Source organism: Leuciscus leuciscus (genome assembly GCF_965113295.1).
Source record: "Leuciscus leuciscus genome assembly, chromosome: 7".
In the NCBI taxonomy this organism is placed as follows: Eukaryota; Metazoa; Chordata; class Actinopteri; order Cypriniformes; family Leuciscidae; genus Leuciscus; species Leuciscus leuciscus.
The window spans coordinates 5,552,000-5,578,099 of NC_138731.1; the positions used below are offsets into that span (position 1 = coordinate 5,552,000).

The following is a 26,100-nucleotide window of genomic DNA, read 5'->3' on the forward strand; positions in this document are numbered from 1 at the left end:
AGGCCATAGCAATGCCACAAGCAAATTAATCAGAACTTGTCCTTATTTAGGCCATCAAATCTGTGTATATTAGAGTGATCTTAGTCTCAACAAGCCTGTTAAACAGAATCACTGAAGGAAAAAAGAGAACAGTAAAAAGAGATGAGCAGAAACACAAGAACTACAACTGACTTCCAGTCACAGCCTTAGATGAAATCAACTGAAGAGAAAAGAAGACATTAAATCTCTCCAGATCTCAGCAGAAGAGGATTAAACAACTCCAAAAACAGCATTACCAGCTTCACTTATTACTAACCAGTTTGATTTTATTTCTGGCATTTGTCTACAAAGTGCTTCATCAGTGAATAAATGAGGCATTTGCATGAATGAGGCATTTATATAACGAGATCATATCAGGGGACCTCTCCTCAACCACCACCAGTGTGCAGCACCTCACTTGGATGATTTATATTCAATTTATAGCAATCTGAATCTGCTGATTTTCTATCAGTTAGAACTGGCTGCAGATAAAGCTAATTGTTGGTGATTTTAATATCCATGTAGATAATGAAAAAGACGCATTGGGATTGGCATTTACAGACATTCTAAACTCTATTGGAGTTAGACAACATGTGTCAGGACCTACTCATTGTCGTAATCATACTTTAGATCTAATATTGTCACATGGAATCAATGTTGAAATTCTGCAGCAGAGCGATGACATCTCAGATCATTATTTAATCTCATGTATACTTAAGGAAACTAGTTAAGGAAACATACACAATATTGAGGCTTGAATTGAGGAACTGATAAGCCTGATAAATTTAAGGAAAAATGGCTTCCTATTTATTTTAGGAGAATTAGCTCAATTATGTGGTTTTATTTAGAGACACCATTGTTTGTTCCCAGCATGCTTTGCACATGGCTGGAAATGGAGAGTAAATCTTGAAATTAAGTGTTATTTCATATGTTTTTGAGTACAGGGAAACATCTGTTAATGTTTAATGTTCAGTTATGTTTACATTTGAAAGAGTTTCTATTATGTTAAAGTTTCGATTGTTACCATTGTGCAGAAGAGCTTATGGTTAGATTGTGAATATCTGCATTGATTAAAACTCTGAAGCATGTTGTTTTGTTCATTGAGCAATAACTCTGCTAATGATAATGAAGTAACACGTTTGTTTCTGTGCTGTGCTATAGCAGCATACAGTCTTTTAATAATACAATATAACTCAAAAGTCAAATATAAACAGGTAATTTCCATTCACTTGAATTCACACAATTTTGAGAGTAAAAAATGCTTAAAATAAAAAAGCATATTTCACTAAAAATATTAAATTCATCATGTCATAGACCTAAATAAATTAGGGGATTTTACATGATTTATTCAGGTAGATCCCATGAAAGAAATCAAGCCTTTACTCAAAAATATTATGTGTAATATTGTTACCATATATATTTTTTTTAAGTATATAGCAGTAATTTTTTTTACAGTGTATGATTCAGGCATTACAGGTCAGAGGTCAGATTGGATCTGAATATTCAGAATATTTATCCAGTTCATCTGGTTGAAGATTTCCTGGTTTGACTTTGGATGAAGGATTGGATCATTCTGTAAGTTACACAAACACAGGTGTGTGTGTGATGATCACTGTGGGTTTGTGTCTGTTGATTTTGTTGAATGTGATTGTGTCTGTAGAGGCTCTTTATTCTCCACCAGCTGATCCAGAGAAGGTCAGACTAACATCTAGAACCTGTAAGTGAAACACAGACAGTGAAACGTGTGCAACATTATTGCATTATCAACTTTAGAACAACTAAAAGAAACTACTTAGATGATTAAGTGAGAGATTATAATATAATACCGTATGATTGTTAAAGCTGTTTTTAAACATTGTAGCAACAATGACAATGACATCCTGCCAGATGGGTTCTGCATCAAGTGAATCATGGGGTTATCAAACAGACCCCCTCCTCAAAATCAACAAACCGCACCACGCGGTGAGCTTCAAACAAATACAAATCACACATCGGCTCCAGCTAGTCGCAACAAATGGTCGTTTCGCGACACTTTATGGCCCTTTTGAGGATAACCAGATACATGACACCACATCCCCCAGCCTTGCAAAGTTTCTGCATTCCAAACCCCCTATCTCTCTATGCACCAAAGAGATAACGAAACTCTATGCGACATTCCAGACTGAGAAGTCACCACACATACACGCACAAATGTCCTTTGTATGTAACTCAGATGTTCTGAATTAGCGAATCATGATTTTCATACACAACCTCTTTTGTCAGAGGAGAAGACAAGAGCTTCTGTTTTGACCGCCTTAGGGTTAATTCCCGCAGCACCGCGTGAGTTTACACCACACACACACACACACACACACACACACACACACACACACACACACATACACACACACACACACACATACACAAACTTTGAATATTAAACTTAGAATATAAGCATGTCATTTTTCCTATACTCCTGTGTGTTTTCCTAGGTTATATTCACTTCGTTTATGACGTTTATCTGAAGGAACGAACCTTAAATGTGTGTAATTCTGCATATCTCATGTAACGTTGTATTACTATAATCTCCAAATTACGTGTTTCATATCTCTGTAATCCTCTCTACCTGAGGGAGGTGAATTTCGATAACCAATTGCAGTAATTTGTATCGTTTGACACATTTCATATCTTGAGCAAATCTTCTCAAATTCGATCTCAATCATGACTCATTCGAGTGGGCGTGTCTAACCGGACAACGGAAAACCTTCCGCTCGAAATGCGCTAAAATGATTCGTCCTCCACGCAAAAGGAGGCGTACACGGGACACTGTTAAAAGTCCGAACCTTCAGTTTACACACTCTCTCAACTCTCATCTTCTCTTCTCCCTCCTTCGGAAACTCTGGAAACCCAAGTCCGGACCGGCTTCGGCCTGCTTCTCTTCTCTTTTATTTCTTTGTATGTTTTTCTATAAGTCTAGTTTCGTTTTCCTATTCGCCTCTGTTCATTCACGAGCTGAATGAACTTAGCCTGAATCATTCTCGGTAACGTACGCTCAAGTGAACCTTCAATTCTTCCCGCTACACAACTCCGGAAGAAGACCAGGACACGCATTTCAGCCCTAAAAGGAACACACACATATTCCTTTTTCTCAGCTCCACAAAAGAGTGCATCAAACTGCAAGTATATAATCTGACATATTTTAAATCTGAATCGATGGTGTCTCTCAAGAGGGTTCTTTGTTTGTAATAAGTTGCCAGGCTCTTCTTCAATTCTCTCTCTCTCTCTCACTTTATTTTCTCCCTTTCATTTCATTCACTCTAATCACGTTATGTTTTTATGTTCTTGTTTGGTTAAATGTTTGTTTGTTTTATTGTTTGCATTTTTATGTACGTTTATATTTGTAGCTCATATAATCTCTCTAGTTTACATCTATTAAAATCCATTTATACTTTAACTGTCTCTGTGTGTGAAAACCCACTTTATAAGGTCAATGAAATAAAAGATCTAATTAAGCTATGTAACAACAATGGCATCTGCTTTTCGCATTAAGTGGATCATGTGATGGCAAAACACATCGTCTTTGTCCTTGCTGGTTAATAATTGCCCCACGAGGACCCATTTACCAGCGCCCATGTGACTCGTATCCCCCAACTTTACAGCCTCATGGCATTCCGCACACACACACACAAACACCCTTTTGTGTATAACTGAGAATAAGAGAAATATCTGTTATTTTCCTTTATAATGTGTGTACCTTCCTATATGCACGTGTGATAGAGGTTTGGTTTGCTAGAGTATAGTTTTGAATTCTAAATGTTCATTGAAGGGAATTCCTCAGTCGTGTCTTGTTGTAACCCTACCTCAGACCATAAAACTTTACGACCCAAGCCTCAAAGGCATTCCAGAACACACACACACACACACACACACACACACACACACACACACACACACACACACACACACACACACACACACACTCTGGAACTTTGGAAACAGATATTCTTCCACATAACAAGCCACTGAATGTTGATATGTATTCCTATGTTTCTCAAAGTGTCGTCACTTGCCATAACGGAAACACTGACAACTTTATTGTGTGTTTAATCAAACTTTATTTGTGTGTAATTATGCATATAAGTGTAACGTTATGTTTCCCCAATCTTTACCTGTCATAATTGATATCTCTGTAATCCTCTCCATCTCACGGAGACGAATCTTGACTGCAAAGTACAATAATATGCATTTGTTCCAGGAAATATCATATTTCTAAGTATGAATCCTTTCCCTCATAAGACATATGGTAAAAGGGGGCGTGTTTTTCTTCACACAAAGAAGACTTCTTCCCGCTACAAATCAGAAGTTTTGATTCGCTCTGTCCCCAAAACAGGGCGTAAACAGATGTCTGTTAAAAGGGCAGAAGCCCCCTCATCTCTCTCTCTTCCTCCTCTTATCGCTTCCAACTCAACTTCCGCTCTTCGGACCTTCTTCTCCCCGGCGCAGCGCTTCTCCAAAGGAACATCTGGAGGAGGCCCTGGCCTTCTCCATCGAACGAACCCATGTTCGAGTCGTAATAGCCGGTCTTTGCAACTAAGATTTCCAGCCTCTCCCATCCCGGGAGACGAATCTGAACTTTCTCGGTAACGTTAAATTCAAGTGAGCCTTTACATCGTTTTGCGAAACGACCCAGAAGACGAAGCTAGACGCAAACCAGCCGGACACGCGCACGCGCGTCCCCTTTTCAGCATAACACTGAAAGAGTACCACATCTCGCAAGTATCTTTCTCTCTAACAGCTGATTCCTGGTGTTTAGCTTGTAGGTCTGTGAATTAAGTTACCCTCTATCTCTTAACTCTTTATCTTTCTTTCTTTCATTTCATTTCATTCTGATCATGCTATGTTTTATGTTTTTGTTCGGTTAAATGTTTATTTGTTTGGTTGCATTTTTACGTACGTTTATGTTTGTAGTTTATATAATCTCTAGTGTGTGCCAATTTTATTAATAAACCCATTTATACTTTTAACTGTCTCTGTGTTTGAAAACCCACTTTTTATAAAGTCAATGAAACAAAAGATCTATAAAGCTACAGGCTCTATATTATAAAACTACTTTGAGTAGTTTTAATTTATAAACCCAAAGAGGTTTTGTCTTCGTGGCCAGAAGATTAAACTTTCTTGGAGTTTTGTAAACAGGAATACTTCTTCTTAACTGTAATGATCAGACAGTACAGAACGAGGCATTTCCTATAATTGATAAAGTAAATGCATATGCGATTTATGAATTATGACCATGCGTTATAAATATTAATATTGCCAAAATTCCCTATATTCTTGAGCTAATTCGCATTAACCCAGAGGCATTTACGTTACAGTTTAATGGTGGAGACATTTCGAGCAGTTTCAAACTTCATTTTTTGTGGGCAAATTCAGTTTCAGTTGAATGTGTATTATTGGTATTAATAATTGTAGGCTATACGCGCGTTTTTGAATTGTGAGATAAGTCGCTAAGGCGAACTCACCCAGCTGATGGCAGGCACAAAAGCCAGCTCAGCTCTGCTAAAACTGCAGTTCATGATATTACATCTGTCTCTGTAAAGACGAAGCAAAACTCTTTGCAGTTGATACATGTAACATGATTTAAACCGACTAAATGAAGACGAAGGATCTCTTTTAGGACGAAGACGTAAATCTGATAGTTTTCAGTCGTAATAGGCCTTATGATATACAATACGTTAACGATAAGCTCCTGGTCAGAAATTGGCCTCGCGATCCAATTTCGTAAACCTACGCAAAAATCATAAAAGTGCTATTTTGATTAATGCTTATGGGAGATGAGCAGATGATAAGTCCTGCTCACAGCTGTTCTGATGCCTGTTGTGCTCACAGCTTAAGTAAATAGATGTTCAATGCCTGTTTGCTCACAGTTTCTAGTGATTAAAACAAGAAGTTTTAATACCTGTTTCTATTGTAAACCATATGTAATGTGTAATTGGAGACCAGTTTTATGAATTAAGAAAACGGATGATAATCCCTGTTCTCCTTCTTTAAACCGTCTCATGTGTATAATATATAATGTGTAATTGGAGACCAGTTTTATGAATTAAGAAAAGATGATAATCCCTGTTCTTATTCTAAAACCGTCTCAATGTGTAATGCATAATGTGTAATCCCTGTAGTCACAGGTTGTAAAACTCGCTCATTTTCCGCATGCAACAGAGCGCAAAAAAAAAAAACTTGTGATTCCACAGATAAAAAAATCTGCTGTCTTAACTGCTGAATCACGTCACCGACACTAGAGGGCAGCCTCTAGAGGTGTGGCAGTGCTCAAATTACGCGCCCCCCACCGACGTCATCCTGCGTGAGCGTCGCCTCCCACTGACGTCAGCCTGCGCGAGCGCAACTACGCCATCTCGTGGCGTTCTAAGATAATACCTGCTTTCAATTTCTTTTTCTCTCTGCATTCATTTTCTCTCTCAAATACTTAACTGCATTCAAGCTTAGCTTATGCTGATATTATTTGGAGTTAGACAATTCCTTTTTCTGTTTTTGACTGTCACACTTTAAGTTAAGTTCGAAAAAAAAGAAGAAAACTTTTCGAATTAAAAACTTAGATTTGATTCACTCAGTTCATTGATGGGTCCACCTAGGAAGAAGCACGCCACCGTGTGGCGATCTTGGGTCGACTTATCAATATCTGTTTAACCCCCAGTCTGCAATTGAAGTGTCTCATTGCCACCCTTTTCGTTTGATTATTTTTATAATCAATACTAATAACTTCAGTGTTATTGTAAGGATTATGGGAAGTCATTCTGAATTTCAGTTTAATTAATTTTAGTATTGATACATCACTGTCATCATTCTAATTTTCTTTCCTTCCTTATTTTTTTATTTTATATTTTGAACCTCCCCTTGCATGCTTAGTTGAATTTCAATTCAAACTAGTTTGAATTTTAATTCAAAATTGTGTCTAATCAGCCAGGGAAGACCACTGAGAAGACATACGGCCCTCACCCTTGTGGCACAAACCCACTGCCGGGGCCTTTTCCTCTGCCTGCGTCTCAAACCTGTGTTGTTTAGTCAAATTGTATTTCATTGATAATTATTTTTCTCTTCCCTCTTTCTCCAGTCTCTCCAGGGGGGGGGGGGGGGTAGGTTATTCTGATAATTACAACCAATTATCGTAATTTCCTTTTGTTGTATCATTATTTTAGTAAAGCCTTTGCCTCTGACTCCTGCATACCTATTTACTCAATTTGATGAAACCAGAAAGCCTTAATTTACTTTAAGTCTAACATTTTAATCCCTTATTGTGTATCTATTGGCAGGACTCAGTCAGTGCACTGTGGTAATCCAAAAGTCATCCCTGGTGGTTTCCGGTGGGCGGGGATCATCTGTCCGGCGTTACTGACACTGCGCTCTGTCTGGTGTTGGGACCGTCGGAGAGTCTGACCGCGCCCGCTGGTTTCCACCTGGATGACCTCTATTCACCCCAGGTAAACTAAAATTTGATAGAACCCATCCACTTATTAGGAACCACAGAATACTAGCTATTCCTTCGGGTGTATTTTAAGTGCTTGGACTCACCTTTCTCTCTCTAAGACACACCTTCTTTCGAGGTCCTGTCCCGATAACCCACGCATCTCCTGGCCCGATCAGGAACTCTCGCAGTGTTAATAAGGCTTAGGCCTCTTTATTTTATTTTATTTTATCTTATTTGATTTATTTTCCTTAAATAACGCTCCCCGTGTTATTGTTTGTGACATTTCATTGCAGACCAATTCACTTCCTTGTGTTGTGTTTCCCTCTGATCTTCCCTACCTTCAACCTTGTCTCTTTCTCCACTCTGTTGTGATTTGTTTCTTTCATTTCACTTAGACACAGAACCTAAGAGAGACCCCAGGAAAAGCTGAATAATAGAGTGACGATCAAAGCGGGCGTCGCTAAAACGACCCCCAGGCTACCGCCTGTCCAAATTTCTATTGTGGGTTTCATCCATACCCACGAAATTGGCTCAGCTAACTGTCGGCATCAGTTAGCCCCGAAATTCTCATAAACGGCATTGCCCGTATGAGTATAGCTCATTAACCCTAAAACAAACTTGCATTTTGTCTCTTTTTGTGTGTGCTGTGCTTCTCTCACCACAGTAAGCAGAGATGTCGAGCTCACCCAGTCCTGCAGTCCGCTGGCACGCCCTCGAGACACGGTTGCGAGAAATGACAGCAACCATCCTACCCCAGGATGCCGCTGACCCACAGTACCTGGACCAGTTTGAGACCTGCGATCCAACCCAGAAGTACGACCACGAGCAGCTGGCCAAAATCTTCGGAAAACTCGCACTCAACCTCGTCACCAAGGCCCGGGCCAGTGAAAGGCTCAGCCTCGACATGGAACAGAAGGCAGCCGCACTACAGCTCCAGGCCACAGAAGCCCGGAAGGACCGAGCCCACACACAGAGTCGGCTAGACCAGCTAATCTTCCTGACCGAGGAAGAGGACGAGACGGACACAACGCTACAACAGGAAGTTGAAAGACTTCAAAAAGCCCTGGACGATCTTCGTCTGCACACAGATCAAAGACAGCAGTCGGAGGAAAACACCCGGAAGGAACTCAACGAAAGGCTCCAACGGGCTGAAGCTCTCCTTGAGAGAGCAGAGACTAAAATCCATCAGCTCATTCAGCAGAGACACGATCTCGAATACGAACTAGACATGGTTCGCAGAGAACTGAGACATGCTTACAGTTTCAACCGCGACCGGGAAGGGGAAGAACATCTCACACCATTTCCCCCTTCCAGCGAGTCTGCGCCTTTCAGCCACACACCCAGAGCTGAAAAGGGGGGCGAAAGCCCACTGCACAACACCACGCCTGTCAGCCAAACTCCAAGAGCTGTAAAGGGTCAGAATCCTCTCCAGACGGATTGGGCCCCCAGCAACAGCTCTCCTCCAACAAGCCTTGACAAGCTGGCCAGAAACATTCCTATGTTTGCCGGAGACTGCAGTGTTCATGCGTACCTTCAAGACATTGACTTTCACCTGCAAACTGTCGCCAACGCGACAGCTTGGGACAAATTGTACCTGGTAAGAATCACCTCAAGCAGAGAGGTGCGTAGTTTTCTGGATCGCCAACCACAGCCTGTCAAAGCAGATTACAAGCAACTGCGACAAGCGTTGATCCGCGAATTCTCTGACCCAGAATCAGACCAAGGGTTTATCACGGCATTTGTCGTCAAACAGGCCCGACTTGAACACCCACACTCCTACTATGGCCGACTCCGACAAACGTTCTTCGGAGCAACCAACACACCAGATATGGAAGAAGATATAACCTTTAGAACCTTGTTTCTGCGGAACCTGCATAGCACCGTGAGTAAACATCTCGGTGTGCTCGTCTGCCCACGAACCATGTCTATTCGAAAACTCAGAGACTTAGCCCACAAGGCTTACACCAAGCAAAGGGCTATGGATGAAAAGACGGTAAAGACACACACAATTCACTCCGTCTCTGAGCACCGCTCAGAACCAGACAGCAGGTGGCGGCACGACTGTGACGGTGCCCGTCCAAAGCGTCGGACCGACCGCTCAGAAAGATTCTGGAACCAGCACCACCCGCCGTCCAGAACTCCAAGCCCAGACCGTCGAACCTGTAACCACTCTCTCCAGAACACTGGTGAGCCCGAGTCTTCTTACATCACAGATGAAGACAGTGCAGCCACGTCTGACACAGACACAGAAAACGAACACTGACACCTACTGCTTCAAGGTCCTGACTGACCTGCAGTTGAGTAACCAAACCAATGTCTGCGCCACATACAGACAAACCACCCACCCACCCTAACCATTGCAGTGATTACACAGCACAAACGAACTTTACCAACTACACTGCACGCCTCAGAGCCGCTAAACGCTACCTCCGCTGTGTACAAAGAAAGTCATGCGGGCCTCTGATGAACAGACTTTTCCTATGCCACCACTTACCCCTCCACCACCCTCGCAGGCCATCTGAGCTCACTGACGACCAGTGCCTCAGACAGCTGTCTGCCACCACGCACATGTTGCGTTCACAAGACTTCAATACGCATTGTGCACCTGTTGCCATCACAGCGCCACAGCTCGTAAAGCCACAAAGCACAAGGGGGGGGCCAGGCGTAACAATGACGCCACATGTGCCAAAAAGCCATGCATGGGACATCAAAGCATGTGGCATACCAACCTCAGCGAACCAAAAAGACTGTCCTAAACCAACTAAGGACCTCCATCGCTGAAATTTTTCCTCCCTTTCTCTCTCTCTCCCTCTTTCCTCTAACAGGATGCTGTGGTGGTTCGCGAGAAAGCAGCCACGATCGGACATCACCTCACCAGGTCCGGCATCCGGCATCGCATGGAGAGAGCAGCCCCGGTCCTGACTACCAAGGCAGGATTCTCACTCATAAAGTGTACGTTCGACTCAATCCCAGCAACGTCGAAAGAGCACACTACCTCAAACAGCAAACATAGTCACAGTAAGACACACACACACTCTGGAACTTTGGAAACAGATATTCTTCCACATAACAAGCCACTGAATGTTGATATGTATTCCTATGTTTCTCAAAGTGTCGTCACTTGCCATAACGGAAACACTGACAACTTTATTGTGTGTTTAATCAAACTTTATTTGTGTGTAATTATGCATATAAGTGTAACGTTATGTTTCCCCAATCTTTACCTGTCATAATTGATATCTCTGTAATCCTCTCCATCTCACGGAGACGAATCTTGACTGCAAAGTACAATAATATGCATTTGTTCCAGGAAATATCATATTTCTAAGTATGAATCCTTTCCCTCATAAGACATATGGTAAAAGGGGGCGTGTTTTTCTTCACACAAAGAAGACTTCTTCCCGCTACAAATCAGAAGTTTTGATTCGCTCTGTCCCCAAAACAGGGCGTAAACAGATGTCTGTTAAAAGGGCAGAAGCCCCCTCATCTCTCTCTCTTCCTCCTCTTATCGCTTCCAACTCAACTTCCGCTCTTCGGACCTTCTTCTCCCCGGCGCAGCGCTTCTCCAAAGGAACATCTGGAGGAGGCCCTGGCCTTCTCCATCGAACGAACCCATGTTCGAGTCGTAACAGCCGGTCTTTGCAACTAAGATTTCCAGCCTCTCCCATCCCGGGAGACGAATCTGAACTTTCTCGGTAACGTTAACTTCAAGTGAGCCTTTACATCGTTTTGCGAAACGACCCAGAAGACAAAGCTAGACGCAAACCAGCCGGACACGCGCACGCGCGCGTCCCCTTTGCAGCATCACACTGAAAGAGTACCACATCTCGCAAGTATCTTTCTCTCTAACAGCTGATTCCTGGTGTTTAGCTTGTAGGTCTGTGAATTAAGTTACCCTCTATCTCTTAACTCTTTATCTTTCTTTCTTTCATTTCATTTCATTTTGATTATGCTATGTTTTATGTTTTTGTTCGGTTAAATGTTTATTTGTTTGGTTGCATTTTTACGTACGTTTATGTTTGTAGTTTATATAATCTCTAGTGTGTGCCAATTTTATTAATAAACCCATTTATACTTTTAACTGTCTCTGTGTTTGAAAACCCACTTTTTATAAAGTCAATGAAACAAAAGATCTATAAAGCTACAGGCTCTATATTATAAAACTACTTTGAGTAGTTTTAATTTATAAACCCAAAGAGGTTTTGTCTTCGTGGCCAGAAGATTAAACTTTCTTGGAGTTTTGTAAACAGGAATACTTCTTCTTAACTGTAATGATCAGACAGTACAGAACGAGGCATTTCCTATAATTGATAAAGTAAATGCCAGAGGTGTGGACTCGAGTCATGTGACTTGGACTCGAGTCAGACTCGAGTCATGAATTTGATGACTTCAGACTCGACTCGACAAAATGTACAAAGACTTGCAACTCGACTTGGACTTTAACATCAATGACTCGTGACTTCACTTGGACTTGCGCCTTTTGACTCGAGAAGACTTGCTACTTCCCATGAAAACTGGGGAAAAAAATGTCCACACGGCCGCGCCGCTCTCAGTTTATCTGCATCTGTGAAAAAAATGTGCACCAGCTGTATGCATGCAGCGAGCGCGCGCGCTGCCTGCACGACATCCAATCACTGTAGTCCCACGTTGTTTTGATTCGACAGCATCTAACGCCCGTTTCACACAAACTCCGTTTGCAGTGCGTATGCGCCAGCGGTGCGTATTTTTTTCCGTACCCATGTTAACAGGTTAGAGCTTTCACACTGCACGCGGTTGCAGTCCGTCGATCCGTTCCAGGTGCGGTGCGTATACAGCAGTGCCGCGATCGTTTCCGCACCGAGTCTATTTCTGCTGTGCTGCACATGTGCTGCACGCGCTGAATTAAAGTGACAGCGCATGTTTCGTGGTCAAAATGAACACAGATTGACCTAAAAATTTAGTAATTTCACCATAAACGCGATTAATTAAATAAAATGTAGTAATCTCACCATAAATGTATTTAATTAAATACTATTTTCACTTTAAGACCAGGGTAAAGCAAGGAAAACTACAATTTACCTCAACAAGGCGACATAATGAACGACACTCGTCTCATTCGTGGAGGTGGAAAAACATGTTCCTTGTGACATGCGAGATTTATTGTATTAATTTAAATATAAAATAAAAGACATGAGAGTCGGCTGTTTTTTTATACAAGTAGCCTACATGGTTAAATATTTGACCACTTGCTTTAGGAACTTAATATAAGTAGAAGTAATGCATTGAATAATAGGCCTACGTTGTTTAAATTGTGTTTAAACGTGTCTATTAAAGAGTGTATATGTGTACAAAGAGAATCGCAATGCTGAGACGTTAAGACCGGGGTAGCCTAAATCAAGGGAAAATACATTTCAACAAGGCAACATAACACTCGTCTCATTCATGGAGGTGGAAAAACAAGTTCTTTGTGACATGCGAGATTTATTGTATAAAGATTTAAATTATGCAAAAGAAAGAGTATGAGTCTGCTGTTTTTGTCAATTTTAAGTTTTAATTTAAAATGTAGGCTATGCGATTTTAATATAAGTACATGGTTAAATATTTTACCACTTGCTTGAGCAACTTAATATATAATTATATAAGAGTAATGCATTAAATAATACGTTGTTTAAATTGTATTTAAACGTGAATACGTCTATTAAAGAGTGTATACGTGTGTACAAAGAGAATCGCAATGCTGACAATTTTTTTTTTTTAAATAAAAGATGCTAATAACTTCTGGATTTGAAATACAAATAGTGAGTATGTATTTGTGGTACAGCCGCGGATCACGCACTGCAAACGCAGCATATGTGAAAGCACTATTGCGCGTGCTGGTCTTGCACCGCATACGCACTGCAACACGCATTCCAATTATATTATCAGGTTGGTCCAGTTTTTCAGAAGTGATAATTTTGAGGAGTGAGGATTTTATTGATGACATGTTTAAAAAGGTTTAGGCTAAAACGACCCATGTCTATTTGAAAGTTAAACTGTTTTGCAATATGAGGTTAATACAATACAGGACTGAAGCTGCATGCTGTGCATTGTTCTAGTGCAATATGCTGTTGAAATACAAGCATTTTTTGTGAAAATTAAATTTTCTGTTTTTTACTGTATTTGATTAATGTCATTGTATAAAAAGAGGTTTAAATAAATACAAATCTTACAGACGTACATGATTTGTATAAATTTTATATCTGTGGTAAGAGGACTTGAAATGACTCGAAACTAAAATGGTAGGACTTTGGACTCGACTTGAGACTTGTTGGCTTTGACTTTTGACTCGACTCGGGACTTGCCTCATCTTTGACTCGACTTGACCCGGGACTCGAGGGCAAAGACTTGAGACTTACTTGTGACTTGCATAACAATGACTTTGTCCCACCTCTGGTAAATGCATATGCGATTTATGAATTATGACCATGCGTTATAAATATTAATATTGCCAAAATTCCCTATATTCTTGAGCTAATTCGCATTAACCCAGAGGCATTTACGTTACAGCTACAAGCTCGATATTATAGACTACCTTGAGTAGTTTTAATTCATAAACTCAGAAAGTTTTATGTTCGTGGCCAGAAGATAAACTTTCTTAGAGTTTGTAAACGGGATACCCCTTCTTAACTGTGATAATCTTACATTTATTCGCTGGACGAATGACTGATGACCAAACCAGTTACAGAACAAGGTAATCTCGAAAATTAATAAAGTAAATATATATGCGATTTATTAATTATGACCATGAGTTATGATTAGTAATATTTCCAAAATTCCCTATATTCTTGAGCTAATTCACATTGACCCAGAGTCAGATGTATTTACGTTACAACATTCAGATTTTGCTTTTGCTTCTAAGTCACCATGAATTATGACCCTTGACCCTTATCTATAACCCTGTATGACTGTCCTCTTTCTGTGTCACTGGGTCAGGTTTATTTATGATAAAGAAACTATAGTGATAAATATTTACCATTATATTTTATTGCAATTGACATTCTCTCAAAATACATCATTTAGGAATAAAAAACAGTGATAAAAGCAAAATATTGAATTGTTTGAAATAAAAAGAAACTTGAAGATATTTAATTGTTGCTATAAACTATTACAAAAATAAAGTAATTAATCAAACTCTTATTAAACATGTTTATAGTGAGTAATTCACCATCACAAGGAAAGAAAATTAAGAAGAAACTAAATTAACTTTCAATTAAAATATGAACAGTTTTAATTATCACTACTCACCAAAGCTTCTTCAGTTTATAATGTGGATCCACCATCAGATCAGAGAGCGGCTTCACATCTGAATCTATTAGATTATTCCATGACAGATCCAGTTTTCTTAGGTGTGAGGGGTTTGATCTCAGAGCTGAAGTCAGAGCAGCACAACCTTCATCTGTAACACCACAATACCACAACCTGTAGAGAACAATGACACTCTTCAGTCTCTCAGTTTAGGAAACACTGATATAAATTATATGATATATATGAATTTCTCCTCAACAGATTTATATATGAAAGAAGTTGTCACCTCTTCAGGACATCCAATCATGTTTTTGACTTGTAAAACTATCAAAAGTAAAATGACTTGGAAAGAATCCACTGAAGATTAAACATCCTTTTCAGTAACTTGATGGTAAACTTTTTTTATATTTTATTTATGTATATCATTGATTATTCACCACAGGAGAAATACAGACGACGTTGAGAGTTTTATAAAATCTTACCACAGATTCTCCAGTTTACAGTGAGGATCCTGCAGTAGATCAGAAAGCTGCTTGACTCCAGAATCTCCTACTTTATTCCTTGACAGACTCAGTTTTCTCAGGTGTGAGGGGTTTGATCTCAGAGCTGAAGTCAGAGCAGCACAACCTTTATCTGTAACACCACAACCAATCAACCTGTAGAGAACAATGACACTCTTCAGTCTCTCAGTTCAGGATCTACAGCTCAGATAAGCAGGAACTTCACAATCAGACACTTAATCCACGGCACCATTAACAGGTCCAGTCTAAGGTTCAGTCTACGCTTCTACAAACTGCTTGAGCGGGTTAGTTTCCATTTGATAAAAATTGCAAGAATATTCGATAACACTTTATTTAACAGTGTCCTTGTTACATCTGTTACATAAACTTACCACAGTAATAACAGGTAAATTATGCATAATTACACGTAACCAAATCCTAATCCTACCCTTATCCTATACTAAGTACATGTGGTTGCTTAATATATTACTCAGTACTTAAATATATAATTACACGGTAACAATGACACCTTAAAATAAAGTGTAACCGATTTTATTTAATTTTATGCAAGTACCCAAAATCATCAACATATCTGTATATGAACACGGTTGTCACATCTTTACATCATCCAATCATGTTTAATCATTAATATTGTAAAATTATGTCAGACACATTGGAAAGAATGTAATGAAAATAAAAGCAATATTCTCATTAGTATTATCACAGTAGACTTTTTTGTATGGCAATCTGTTACGGAAGCAGACTCAAGAGAAGGAGATTGAAGTTAATAGGGAGTTTATTGAGACAACAACTGAGGGGATGAACTAAAAGCAGGTAAGTGGAAAGTGCAATGATACTTTGGAGAGCGGGATGCTGGCAGTGATTAGCATGTTTCTTCTGATGGGTGTGATGACTGGTAGATGATGCAGTGAAGGCTGGAACTCTGAACAACACTAGACTTGGAGACACGGAGGAGAATGGAGACGAGACTGGAGAAGGATCGCTGGAGATATCAGGTAGTAGTCACTGAGGCAGGGTAAGTAGTCCTCTTCATACAAATGAGACCGGACAATGAATTGTGGTGAAGTGTGTGTCTAAATAGTGGCAGTCATTAGGGTGATGATGAGGTGCAGGTGTGTGTGATTAGCACTCAGGTGAGGGAGTGTGCTGTGATTGGCTGGTGTGAGAGCCTGGTAGATCTGTAACACAATCATTATTTACCATATGAGACATTTTATACAATCTTACCTCAGTATCTCCAGATCCTGCAGTAGATCAGAAAGCTGCTTGACTCCAGAATCTCCTACTTTATTCAATGTCAGACTCAGTTCTCTCAGGTGTGAGGGGTTTGATCTCAGAGCTGAAGTCAGAGCAGCACAACCTTCATCTGTAACCCCACAATCCCTCAACCTGTAGAGAACAATGACACTCTTCAGTCTCTCAGTTCAGGAAACACTGATATAAATGATATTATGAATTTCTCATTTTATAGTATTCCTTAGGTACAAAAGCACATGCTAAACTCATAAATATGATCATGTTTTATCAGTGTAATGACTGTTGTCAGAGTGACTTACTGAACTGATCTGGATTCTTTAACCACCGGCAGCAGCTTCTGAAGAACTTCATCTGCTGTATTTTGTGCTCCAATAAACTGATTTAGATTAAATACATCCATCTTCTGCTCTGATGTCAGCAACACATAAACCAGAGCTGACCACTGTGAAGAGGAGAGTTGGGTTCCTCCTATTTCTCCAGATTTCAGATAACGTTGGATCTCCTGCATCAGTGAATCATCACCCAGTTCATTCAGACAGTGGAACAGATTGATGGATCTCTCTGGAGAGAGATTCTCCCTGATCTTCTGTCTGATGTACTGAACTGCTTTCTCTTTGTTGTAGAAGCAGCTTCCAGTCTGTGTCAGTAGTTCTCGTAAGAGAGTCTGATTGGACTTCAATGAGAGACCCAGAAGGAAACGCAGGAAAAGGTCCAGATGTCCATTCTTACTCTGTAAAGCCTCATCCACAGCTCTCTGATGCAGCTCAGATAATGAATGATATTTCTTCTGGTTTAAGATTTTAGAAAATAAACTTTGTTTGGTTTTGTCAAACACATTTCTGTTCTTATTTGTAAAGTAAATGTGTGCATATAGAGCTGCTAGATGTTCCTGGATGCTCAGATGATCAAAGCAGAAGACTTTCCCCTGATACAAGCCCAACTCCTCTCTGAAGATCTGAGTGCATAATCCTGAGAACACTGATGCTTCTGTCACATCAATGCCACACCCTCTCAGGTCTTCCTCATAGAATATCAGGTTGCCTTTCACAAGCTGCTGGAAAGCCAGTTTCCCCAGTTTGAGAATCATGTCTTCATCTTTCACTCTCTTCTCATAGTCCTTCTCATGTTTGATGTTGCTCTGAATGATCAGGAAGTGTGTGTACATTTGAGTGAGAGTCTTGGGAATCTCTCCTCTCTCTGCTTCACTCAACATCTCCTCTAGAACAGTGGCTGAGATCCAGCAGAACACTGGGATGTGGCACATGATGTGGAGGCTCCTCGAGGACTTCAGGTGTGTGATGATTGTATTGGCCAGACTCTGATCACTGATTCTCTTCCTGAAGAATTCCTCCTTCTGTGGCTCATTGAAGCCTCGTACCTCAGTCACTCGATGGACACACTCAGAGGGGATGAGATCCGCTACTGCTGGTCTGGAGGTGATCCAGATGAGAGCAGATGGAAGCAGATTCCCCTCAATGAGGTTCATCAGCAGCTCGTCCACTGAGGCTGATTCAGATATATTACACAGTTTCTCTTCGCTCTTAAAGTTCAGAGACAGACGACACTCATCCAGACCATCAAAGATGAACAACACTTTATATTCATCACTGGATATTTCAATTTCTTTTGTTTCAGGGAAAAAGACATGTAGAAGATCTGAAAGATTGAGTGTTTTGTCCTTCATCAAGTTGATCTCTCTGAAAGGAAGTGGAAATATGAGCTGGACGTCCTGATTCTCCTTCCCTTCAGCCCAGTCCACAATGAACTTCTGCACAGAGACTGTTTTTCCAATGCCAGCCACTCCCTTTGTCAGCACAGTTCTGATGGGTTTGTCTTGTCCAGGTAAAGGTCTAAAGATGTCATTGCATTTGATCGGTGTGTCCTCTGTTTCTGCTCTCCTGGATTGTGTCTCGATCTGTCTCACCTCATGCTCATTATTGATCTCTCCACTTTCACTCTCTGTGATGTAGAGCTCTGTGTAGATCTCATTCAGGAGTTTTGGGTTTCCCTGCTTTGCTGTTCCTTCATACAGACACTGAAACTTCTTCAGCAGGTTTGATTTACATGTGCTTTGGACCAGTTGAGAATCACGACTGAAAGAATAAATTAATAGATTACAACAAATTAGTAAAAGTGATAGTGAAATATATTTATGTCTAGACAGAAATGTTGTACCTCAGATTAGATGACATGTGTCTTCCCCTAAATGTTCCTCGAGTGTCCATAGACTGTTCACTAATTATTGACAAACATGGAGAGAACAGAGACAATACAACAGAGTCGAGAAAACAGAGACAAAAATTCATATAGTGTTCATATAGAGCCAGATAGAGGGGCGCCAATGAGCGCCTCAACGCTCCTGTTAACACTTTAACATAACTTTAATAATAAAATAATTTTAGTAAATGGTAAATGGACTGCATTTATATAGCGCTTTCACAGACCTATGGCCACCAAAGCGCTTTACATAGCCTCACATTCACACACTGACGGCGGTGTCAGCCATGCAAGGCGCCATCCAGCTCGTCGGGAGCAACTGGGGTTAGGTGTCTTGCTTATGGACACCTCGACACTTGGTCAGGTGGAATCGGGGATTGTTTCGTTTGTATTAGGTACATCCGTGCTGCGAGATGTTTCAAAAAGTGCTGGGGACAATATCGACCCTGGCAAAGAGTGGTGGGCACATGTCCCACATGTACAACTCGCAAATTACGCCTATGTGTTGCATTATATGCCAAACGGTGACAGTTTAAAAATGTGACTCTGAAGCAGAAACTGTCATGTCTATTTTTCCAAAGTTTACATGCATGTAACTCAAGAAGATCTATCTATCTATGAAATGTTGTACCTCAGATCAGTTGATGTGTGTTTTCCCTCAAATTTCATTGGCTCTGTCATAGATGCGTCACTCTTTATGGACACACAGCTGGACTCCGGTGAGATTGATTTCTCCTTGTGATTTTGACTTCAATAGAATAGAAACAAAAGAACAGAGACAAGAATTCTTAATTATATTACAGTACATGTAGATAAACCTCACATAGAGAATCAATCCATTCACCTATCTTTTAACATTGCTTTTTAATCTTTTGTTGTGTTTGTGTTTCCCAATAAGTGATTTAGTTGTGTTTAGTTTGGTTGAGTTTGACAGTATTGTTCTGGTCCAGATTATCAGTGTTCCCTTTCGTAAGGGAACTCCCGCTGCATCGTACTCGACGCTTTGGGGAATGCCTTCGGCATGATGCGTCTGAAGTCTGTAGTGGAACTACTCCAATCTTGATTGGCGCTGTGTCTTTCGTCAGTCGTGACGTTGCATGTGACGGTGATCCAGAAGCTATAAAAGGACATCGGAACATAGCCGCGTCAGCTTTCTGTCTTCAGCAAGCGCTCTGTGTGACTGTATTGTCTTATTTGGTGTTGTCCGTCTATCTCAATATATATGGCGAATATAGAGAAACGACTCAGGCGGTGTGCGTCCCCTTGCCCACGCTATTTGAGCGAGGATGACACGCACTCGTTCTGTGTTGTCTGTTTGGGAGTGGAGCATGCACAGGCAGTACTCGAGGGCGCTGTCTGTGCAAACTGTTTTCAGTTACCTATGAAAAAGCTCCGCTCCCGTTTGAGCCTGTTCGATCAATTAGAACAGGCTTGCGTTCCCAGTACATCAGGTCCCGCATCTGTTGAGGCAGCGCGCCGCTTGTATGCATGGGATTCGCAAGTGGGGCTGGCATATAATACTGAGACGGTTGCGACCCTTTCTCAGTGTTTATTAACCAGTTCCACTGGTCTCGCGCATGGTTCGGAAGCCCGCGCTGCGGCTTCTTCTGACCGTGTTAAAGACACGGCGTTTGATTTATCTGGCTCCGAGGAGTTAGATATTATCAACACCGAATCACGTGGATGGGGGATTCGCCACCCCATATTCCCATTATTGAGGAGTTGCTGGAGGTTGTAACCAGGGCAGTGGCTAAATTAAAGGTTGAATGGCCATTTAATAAGCAGGAAGTGACTAAGAAAAATTAAATGGAAAATGAGCGCTTCCTGCAGTCCCAGTCACAATCTTCGTGTCAGAGCCTTCCCTTTTTCACTGATCTCCATACTGAGGTATCGAGATCATGGAAAAATCCATGTTCATCTCAATTATTTTCCCCCCATGTATATATTTACTTATCCATTAGGGAATCTAATGAGAATGGTTATGAGGTGATGCCTCGGGTTGAGGAATATTTTGTGAAATATTTTCTCCCGACATTGCGTCACCCCTGATAGCTCAGACACTTCCCTCCAAATCTCGTACATCGAATTTGTTAGGGAAAGCATATATGGTGGTGGGTCGAGCCGGTGCATGCCTACACACATTGGGGTTATTACAGGCATACCAGGCTGACCTCCTCAAAGAGGTGGATGATAACTGGAAGGTCTCACTCGACGGTATTACTGAATTTCTGTAAAAAAGTGGCTGACTTATCTCTCCGTATTATTAAAGAGACGGCCCGTGCCATTGGCCGTTCTATGGCAGCACTAGTTGTCTCAGAGAGACATTTATGGCTAAATTGCTTGGGGATCGGGGAGAAGGACAGGGCCTTCCTTCTCGATGCCCCCCTTTCGCCTTCTGGCCTCTTTGGCGACGCGGCAAGAACCGTTGTCGAGAGGCTTCAGGAGGCAGAGCGACAATCAGCTATCCGCAGTTGTCAGTCCAGGTCTCATGGGGTTGCTGCCAGGGGGCAGCCTCATGGGACAGCCGCCAGCTCCTCATACTTTGAGAAGGTTGCCTCTCGTGCCCCCCCGTGTAAGGCTTGGGGTCAGAGGAAACATTCTCGCACGAAGCCCTCCATACCGAAGACAGGTCTGAGGACTGTCTCTCGGGTTAAGATGGCTTCGACTAAGAGGTCTTGTCGTAACACGCGGACCCTTATGGGCGTTCCCCCAGGAGAGCGAGTACAAGAGTCTCGCCCCATTATGCAGCCCTTAGGAAATTGATGTCTGCTGTCGAGTTCGCCGCCTTTCAGGAGGTCTGTAGAGAACATATTTCGGTAAGTTCCTGCCAGTTAGCTGCTTCAGGTCACCGAAGCCATTTGGAAATTTATAGCCAAGGTCAGTCTCGAGGGACTGGTCCCCATAATGGTATATTTAGATACCCCAAGGGGTCTTCAAAATATAGCCTAGGGGGTCCTGCTTACAGTGGAGCTAATATACGAATATTATCTACTAGGGGGGGTTAGGCCTTATTTTGGATCTCAAGGTACTGGATCAACCTCTGAGGGGGTTCAGATTCAAGATACCGACTGTCAGTCAGACCAGCTCTGAGGACTGGTCTGTCGTGATAGATCCACAAGCTCCTTAACTCCTCGTTCCCTTCTAACCCCATCACAGGAAGTTTCCGAGATCCACTTTTGGGGGAAAAGCGCATCGGTTCCGGACTCTTCCAGTCGGCCTAGCCTTAAACCTTTGCACCTTCACTAAATGTATGGACACGGCCCTTGCTCCATTGAGACTTCAGGGGGTCCGTATCTTAAATTATATAGATGACTGGCTCATTTTGGCTCAGTCGAAAGAACTAGCAATTCAACATGTAATGACTAGCATTACAATCAACTAGCAATTCGAGATGTTGTTTTGCGTCATCTGAGGTGCTTGGGGTTGAGACTCAAGTTCCTTAACTCCTCTTCAGAGGACTACGTTCCTGGGAGTAGAGTGGGACTCAGTCACGATGCGGGCACAATTGTCTCCTGCTCGTATAAATACTATCTTAAACACAATGAAGAGTATTAGGTTAAGCCAGGCCATCACTGTCAAACACTTTCAAAGAGTTTTGGGTCTTATGGCTGCAGCTTCCACAGTAGTGCCTTTTGGTCTGCTCCATATGAGGGCCTTTCAGTGGTGGCTCAGGACCAAGGGGTTTTCTCCTCTGGGAAACCCCTTTCGCATGGTCAGAGTTACGCGCAGATGCCTTCTTTCTCTCGTGATGTGGAAGAAACCATGGTTCCTGTCTCGGGGCCCGGTTCTGGGAGCACCATGTCAGAGGAAGACTTTGACTACGGATGCGTCCCTCACGGGCTGGGGTGCGGTTATGGAGGGCTGTTACACCCGAGGTACTTGGAAGGACCATCATCTCTCATGGCATATTAATTGCTGGAGATGTTGGCTGTATTTTTTGCCCTGAGGCACTTCCTTGTGGACCTCAGAGGCCATCATGTTTTTGTTAGGACAGACAATATGTCAGTGGTCTCTTATATAAACCGTCAAGGAGGTTTGAGATCTCGCCCTCTTTGTAGACTGGCGCATCAGATTCTTCTTTGGTCCTAGGATAAATTTCTCTCTGTTAGATCTATTTATATTCCTGGGGTTGATAATTTGGGAGCAGACATCCTGTCGAGGCAGGGGCTGAGGCCCGGGGAATGGCGGCTCCATCCTGAAGTGGTTGAGCTTATATGGAGAGAGTTTGGCCAGGCGGAGGTTGACCTGTTCGCTTCTCATGAGAACTCTCATTGCCCGCTCTGGTTCTCTCTCTCACATCCAGCTCCTTTGGGCTTGGATGCCATGGTACAGATGTGGCCGAGGTCATGTCTGTACACTTTTCCCCCGATCGCTCTGCTCCCTGGGGTTCTAGAGAGGGTCAGGAGGTACGGTGTGAGATTACTCCTTGTAGCTCCGTACTGGCCGGCCCGAATTTGGTTTTCGGACCTTATTAGTCTCTTGGAGAGTCCTCCATGGCAAATCCCTATTAGGAGAGATCTTCTTCTCAGGACGGTGGTCCAATATTTCATCCACAGCCGGAGTTATGGAGACAACCCATAAATAGGTAGCCCTTTCCACTGAGGTGGTCGGGTCATCCACTCTAGAACCCCACTCTACTAGGAACTAAAAGTATAAAGTTAGGGACGGCACTGAACCTAGTTAATTACTGCCCACTGGCTTCAGTACTGGTGTTCCATCCTGTTCTCTAACGGGATCTCCCGTTCATGCTTAGGGCCTCTGTGGCGGCCTCGGTGCCCTCCGCAAGCCTCTAAGGGTGGGCATGTAGGGACATTCCCACTAAAACTCCATGTTCCTGTAGATTGGAGGATGAATCCTGTCATCCAGCCTATTGGCATCAGGCTGATGGGTTATCCCTGGCACCCATCATGTCCTGTGGGTGAAATACATGAGTATATATAAGAATCTATTGAGTCTGCTTCCTGCTCGTCTTACTCCCTGGAAGAGTGGTGGTGCTGCCCCCTCTTACTTGCTAGCGTGGAAGCCACTCTACATTATGTTTGCCCCAGTACTGAGGTGCCTGTAGGCAATATCATGATTCTTCAGGTATTCCATCCTCCATCGCATGTGTCGGACAGTCAAGGTCTTAGCCTTGGAGGTTCCTATGTTAGGCCTCGGGCTGGGAGGAGTCAATCCATCTAGTGATGTATCAAGGGTTAGGAGCTATTCCCCTTTATCAATTAGACAACTGGTTATCTGCAGAAACCACTCATATCTGAAGTACAAGGTGTGTTTTTGCCTTCACCTCTTATCTAATACTTTCTACTGTCTGGGGTTCCCATCCATGAGGTCAGTCGAGCCTCCGGCTCCAGACCTCCCCTTCTTACACCAAATCTTATGACAAGCTAGTTGGATCTGCCCTCTACTCATTTCTATCGTCTGTGAGTGTGCCAGATGCTTTACACCAGGGCGTATTTCTCTCAGTGTGGCGGCGTGGGTATTCGTTCCCCAAAGCGTCGAGTACGATGCAGCAGAAGTTCCCTTACGGAAGGGAACGCCTCGGGTTACTATTGACGCTGTATCCCTCGGCCACACTTTTCACGCTCCTGAGAACGACTTGCTTCGACCCTTCAAAAGCTGACGCGGCTATGTTCCGATGTCCTTTTATAGCTTCCGGATCACCGTCACATGCAACGTCACGAGTGACGAAAGACACAGCACCAATCAAGATTGGAGTAGTTCCACTACAGACTTCAGACGCATCATGCTGAAGGCATTCCCCAAAGTGTTGAGTACGATGCAGCGCCGAGTACGATGCAAGTAGTACTTATACTATGGCAAGTGTCAAAATGATTAATGACTTTGACCTTTGACCTTTTGACAGGTTGAACTTCCGGTGACCTTATGATTGATGGGTTGAACTTCCGGTATGAGGTCATGGGATTAACCTTTGCCCTTCCTACCTATCGATCATGTGGTTTGACAGTTGCTTTTGCCCCGGTGACCTAGCTAGTCCTAAATCATAGTTTTGACGGTTAGTTTTTGACCTATTTAAATAGAACAGATGTTTGAACTTTGTCCCAGTTATGTGTGTGCGTGTGTGGTTATTTCATATATGTGACATTCAGTTATTTCACATTTATATATAAAACATTCTATAATTTATATAACCTAAAACAATTAAAGGTTGAAAAAAACATTTAGTTATTTCACATTCATATGTAAAACATTCTATCCTTTATATAATCTAAAACAATTAAAGGTTGAAAAAACATTTAGTTATTTCACATTCATATGTAAAACATCCTATCCTTTATATAATTTATATAATATAAATTATCATGCTAAAGTTCTTTTTAAAAGTGTATAATATATCATCTAAAGCAATTTAACTAAGGTTGAAAACATTCTGCTCTTTTTTAAAATTATATAATGAAATACTTATAAAATCTACATAATGTTGCATATCACACTAGCAATAGTTTGAAAAAACATGCTGTTCTTTTAAAAGCTTACTAAAACCAATTGGTTTAGATGAATAAAATCATCTTACCTTATTTTAGAAAGTTGAAGTATACCATTGATGTCCACAAAAATGCAATGTATGAATGGATTCAAAATTGTTTTACACAACTGAATTCATATAGTCATTCCTGAATGACCTCACACTGTCTCAAAACATAAGGAGCGCGCGCGCGTGTCTGTGTGTCTGTGTGTCTATGCGCGCGTCCTCTTCCTGCGAGCTCTGACCCCCCTCCTTACAGTGTAACTGTCAAGTGAATCTCACACTAACAAAAGTTGAAAACATGCCTTTAAAAGTATAATATAAATATCTTATTGATCCAATTGTTTTAGTTTTAGATGAATAAAAAATGACTGAGTTAAAATGAACTCATCAATGTCCATACCACTGATGCCCACAAAAATAATTAAACTAAAGTTGAAAAACATACCTTTAAAAGTGTATAATATAAAATAAAATATCTTGCTAAAGTTGAAAAACATACCGTTCCTTAAAAGTATAATATAAATATCTTATTGATCCAACTATTTTAGTTTTAGATGAATAAAAAATGACTGAGTTAAAATTAACACATCAATGTCCATACCACTGATGCCCACAAAAATAATTAAACTAAAGTTGATAAACATACCTTTAAAACTGTATAAATGTAATGGTTATAAAATAATTTTACTAAGGTTGAAAAAATATTCAGTTCTTTTAAAAGAATATAACATAAAAAGCTTACTAAAACCAATTGTTTTAGTTAAAAGTAAATAAAATCATCTTACCTTATTTTAGAGAGAAAGTTGAAGAAGTGGCTCCTAACACATCATTGTCCATTGATGTCCACAAAAAATGCAATGTATGAATGGATTCAAAAT

General features: G+C 41.4%; 1 protein-coding gene across 5 annotated transcripts in view; it reads right to left on the bottom strand.

Moving 5' to 3' along the window:
- LOC309503314 (protein NLRC3-like) overlaps positions 1–26,100 on the bottom strand; it is a 186,173-nt gene that overhangs the window by 142,136 nt on the left and 17,937 nt on the right. For 2 of the 5 annotated variants that reach the window (XM_082176076.1, XM_082176075.1), the window contains 7 exons: positions 19,367–19,483; positions 18,694–18,753; positions 16,818–18,611; positions 16,489–16,650; positions 15,223–15,396; positions 14,741–14,914; positions 1,344–1,733 (listed from right to left, as the gene is read on the bottom strand). In XM_082176076.1, the coding sequence (XP_082032202.1) occupies positions 1,727–1,733; positions 14,741–14,914; positions 15,223–15,396; positions 16,489–16,650; positions 16,818–18,611; positions 18,694–18,753; positions 19,367–19,483 (2,488 nt within the window). In that variant the 3' untranslated portion in view covers positions 1,344–1,726. Of the gene's footprint in view, positions 1–1,343; positions 1,734–14,740; positions 14,915–15,222; positions 15,397–15,535; positions 16,289–16,488; positions 16,651–16,817; positions 18,612–18,693; positions 18,754–19,366; positions 19,484–26,100 lie in introns of those variants that run through there. The other 3 variants (XM_082176078.1, XM_082176077.1, XM_082176079.1) reach the window with 3 other exon arrangements.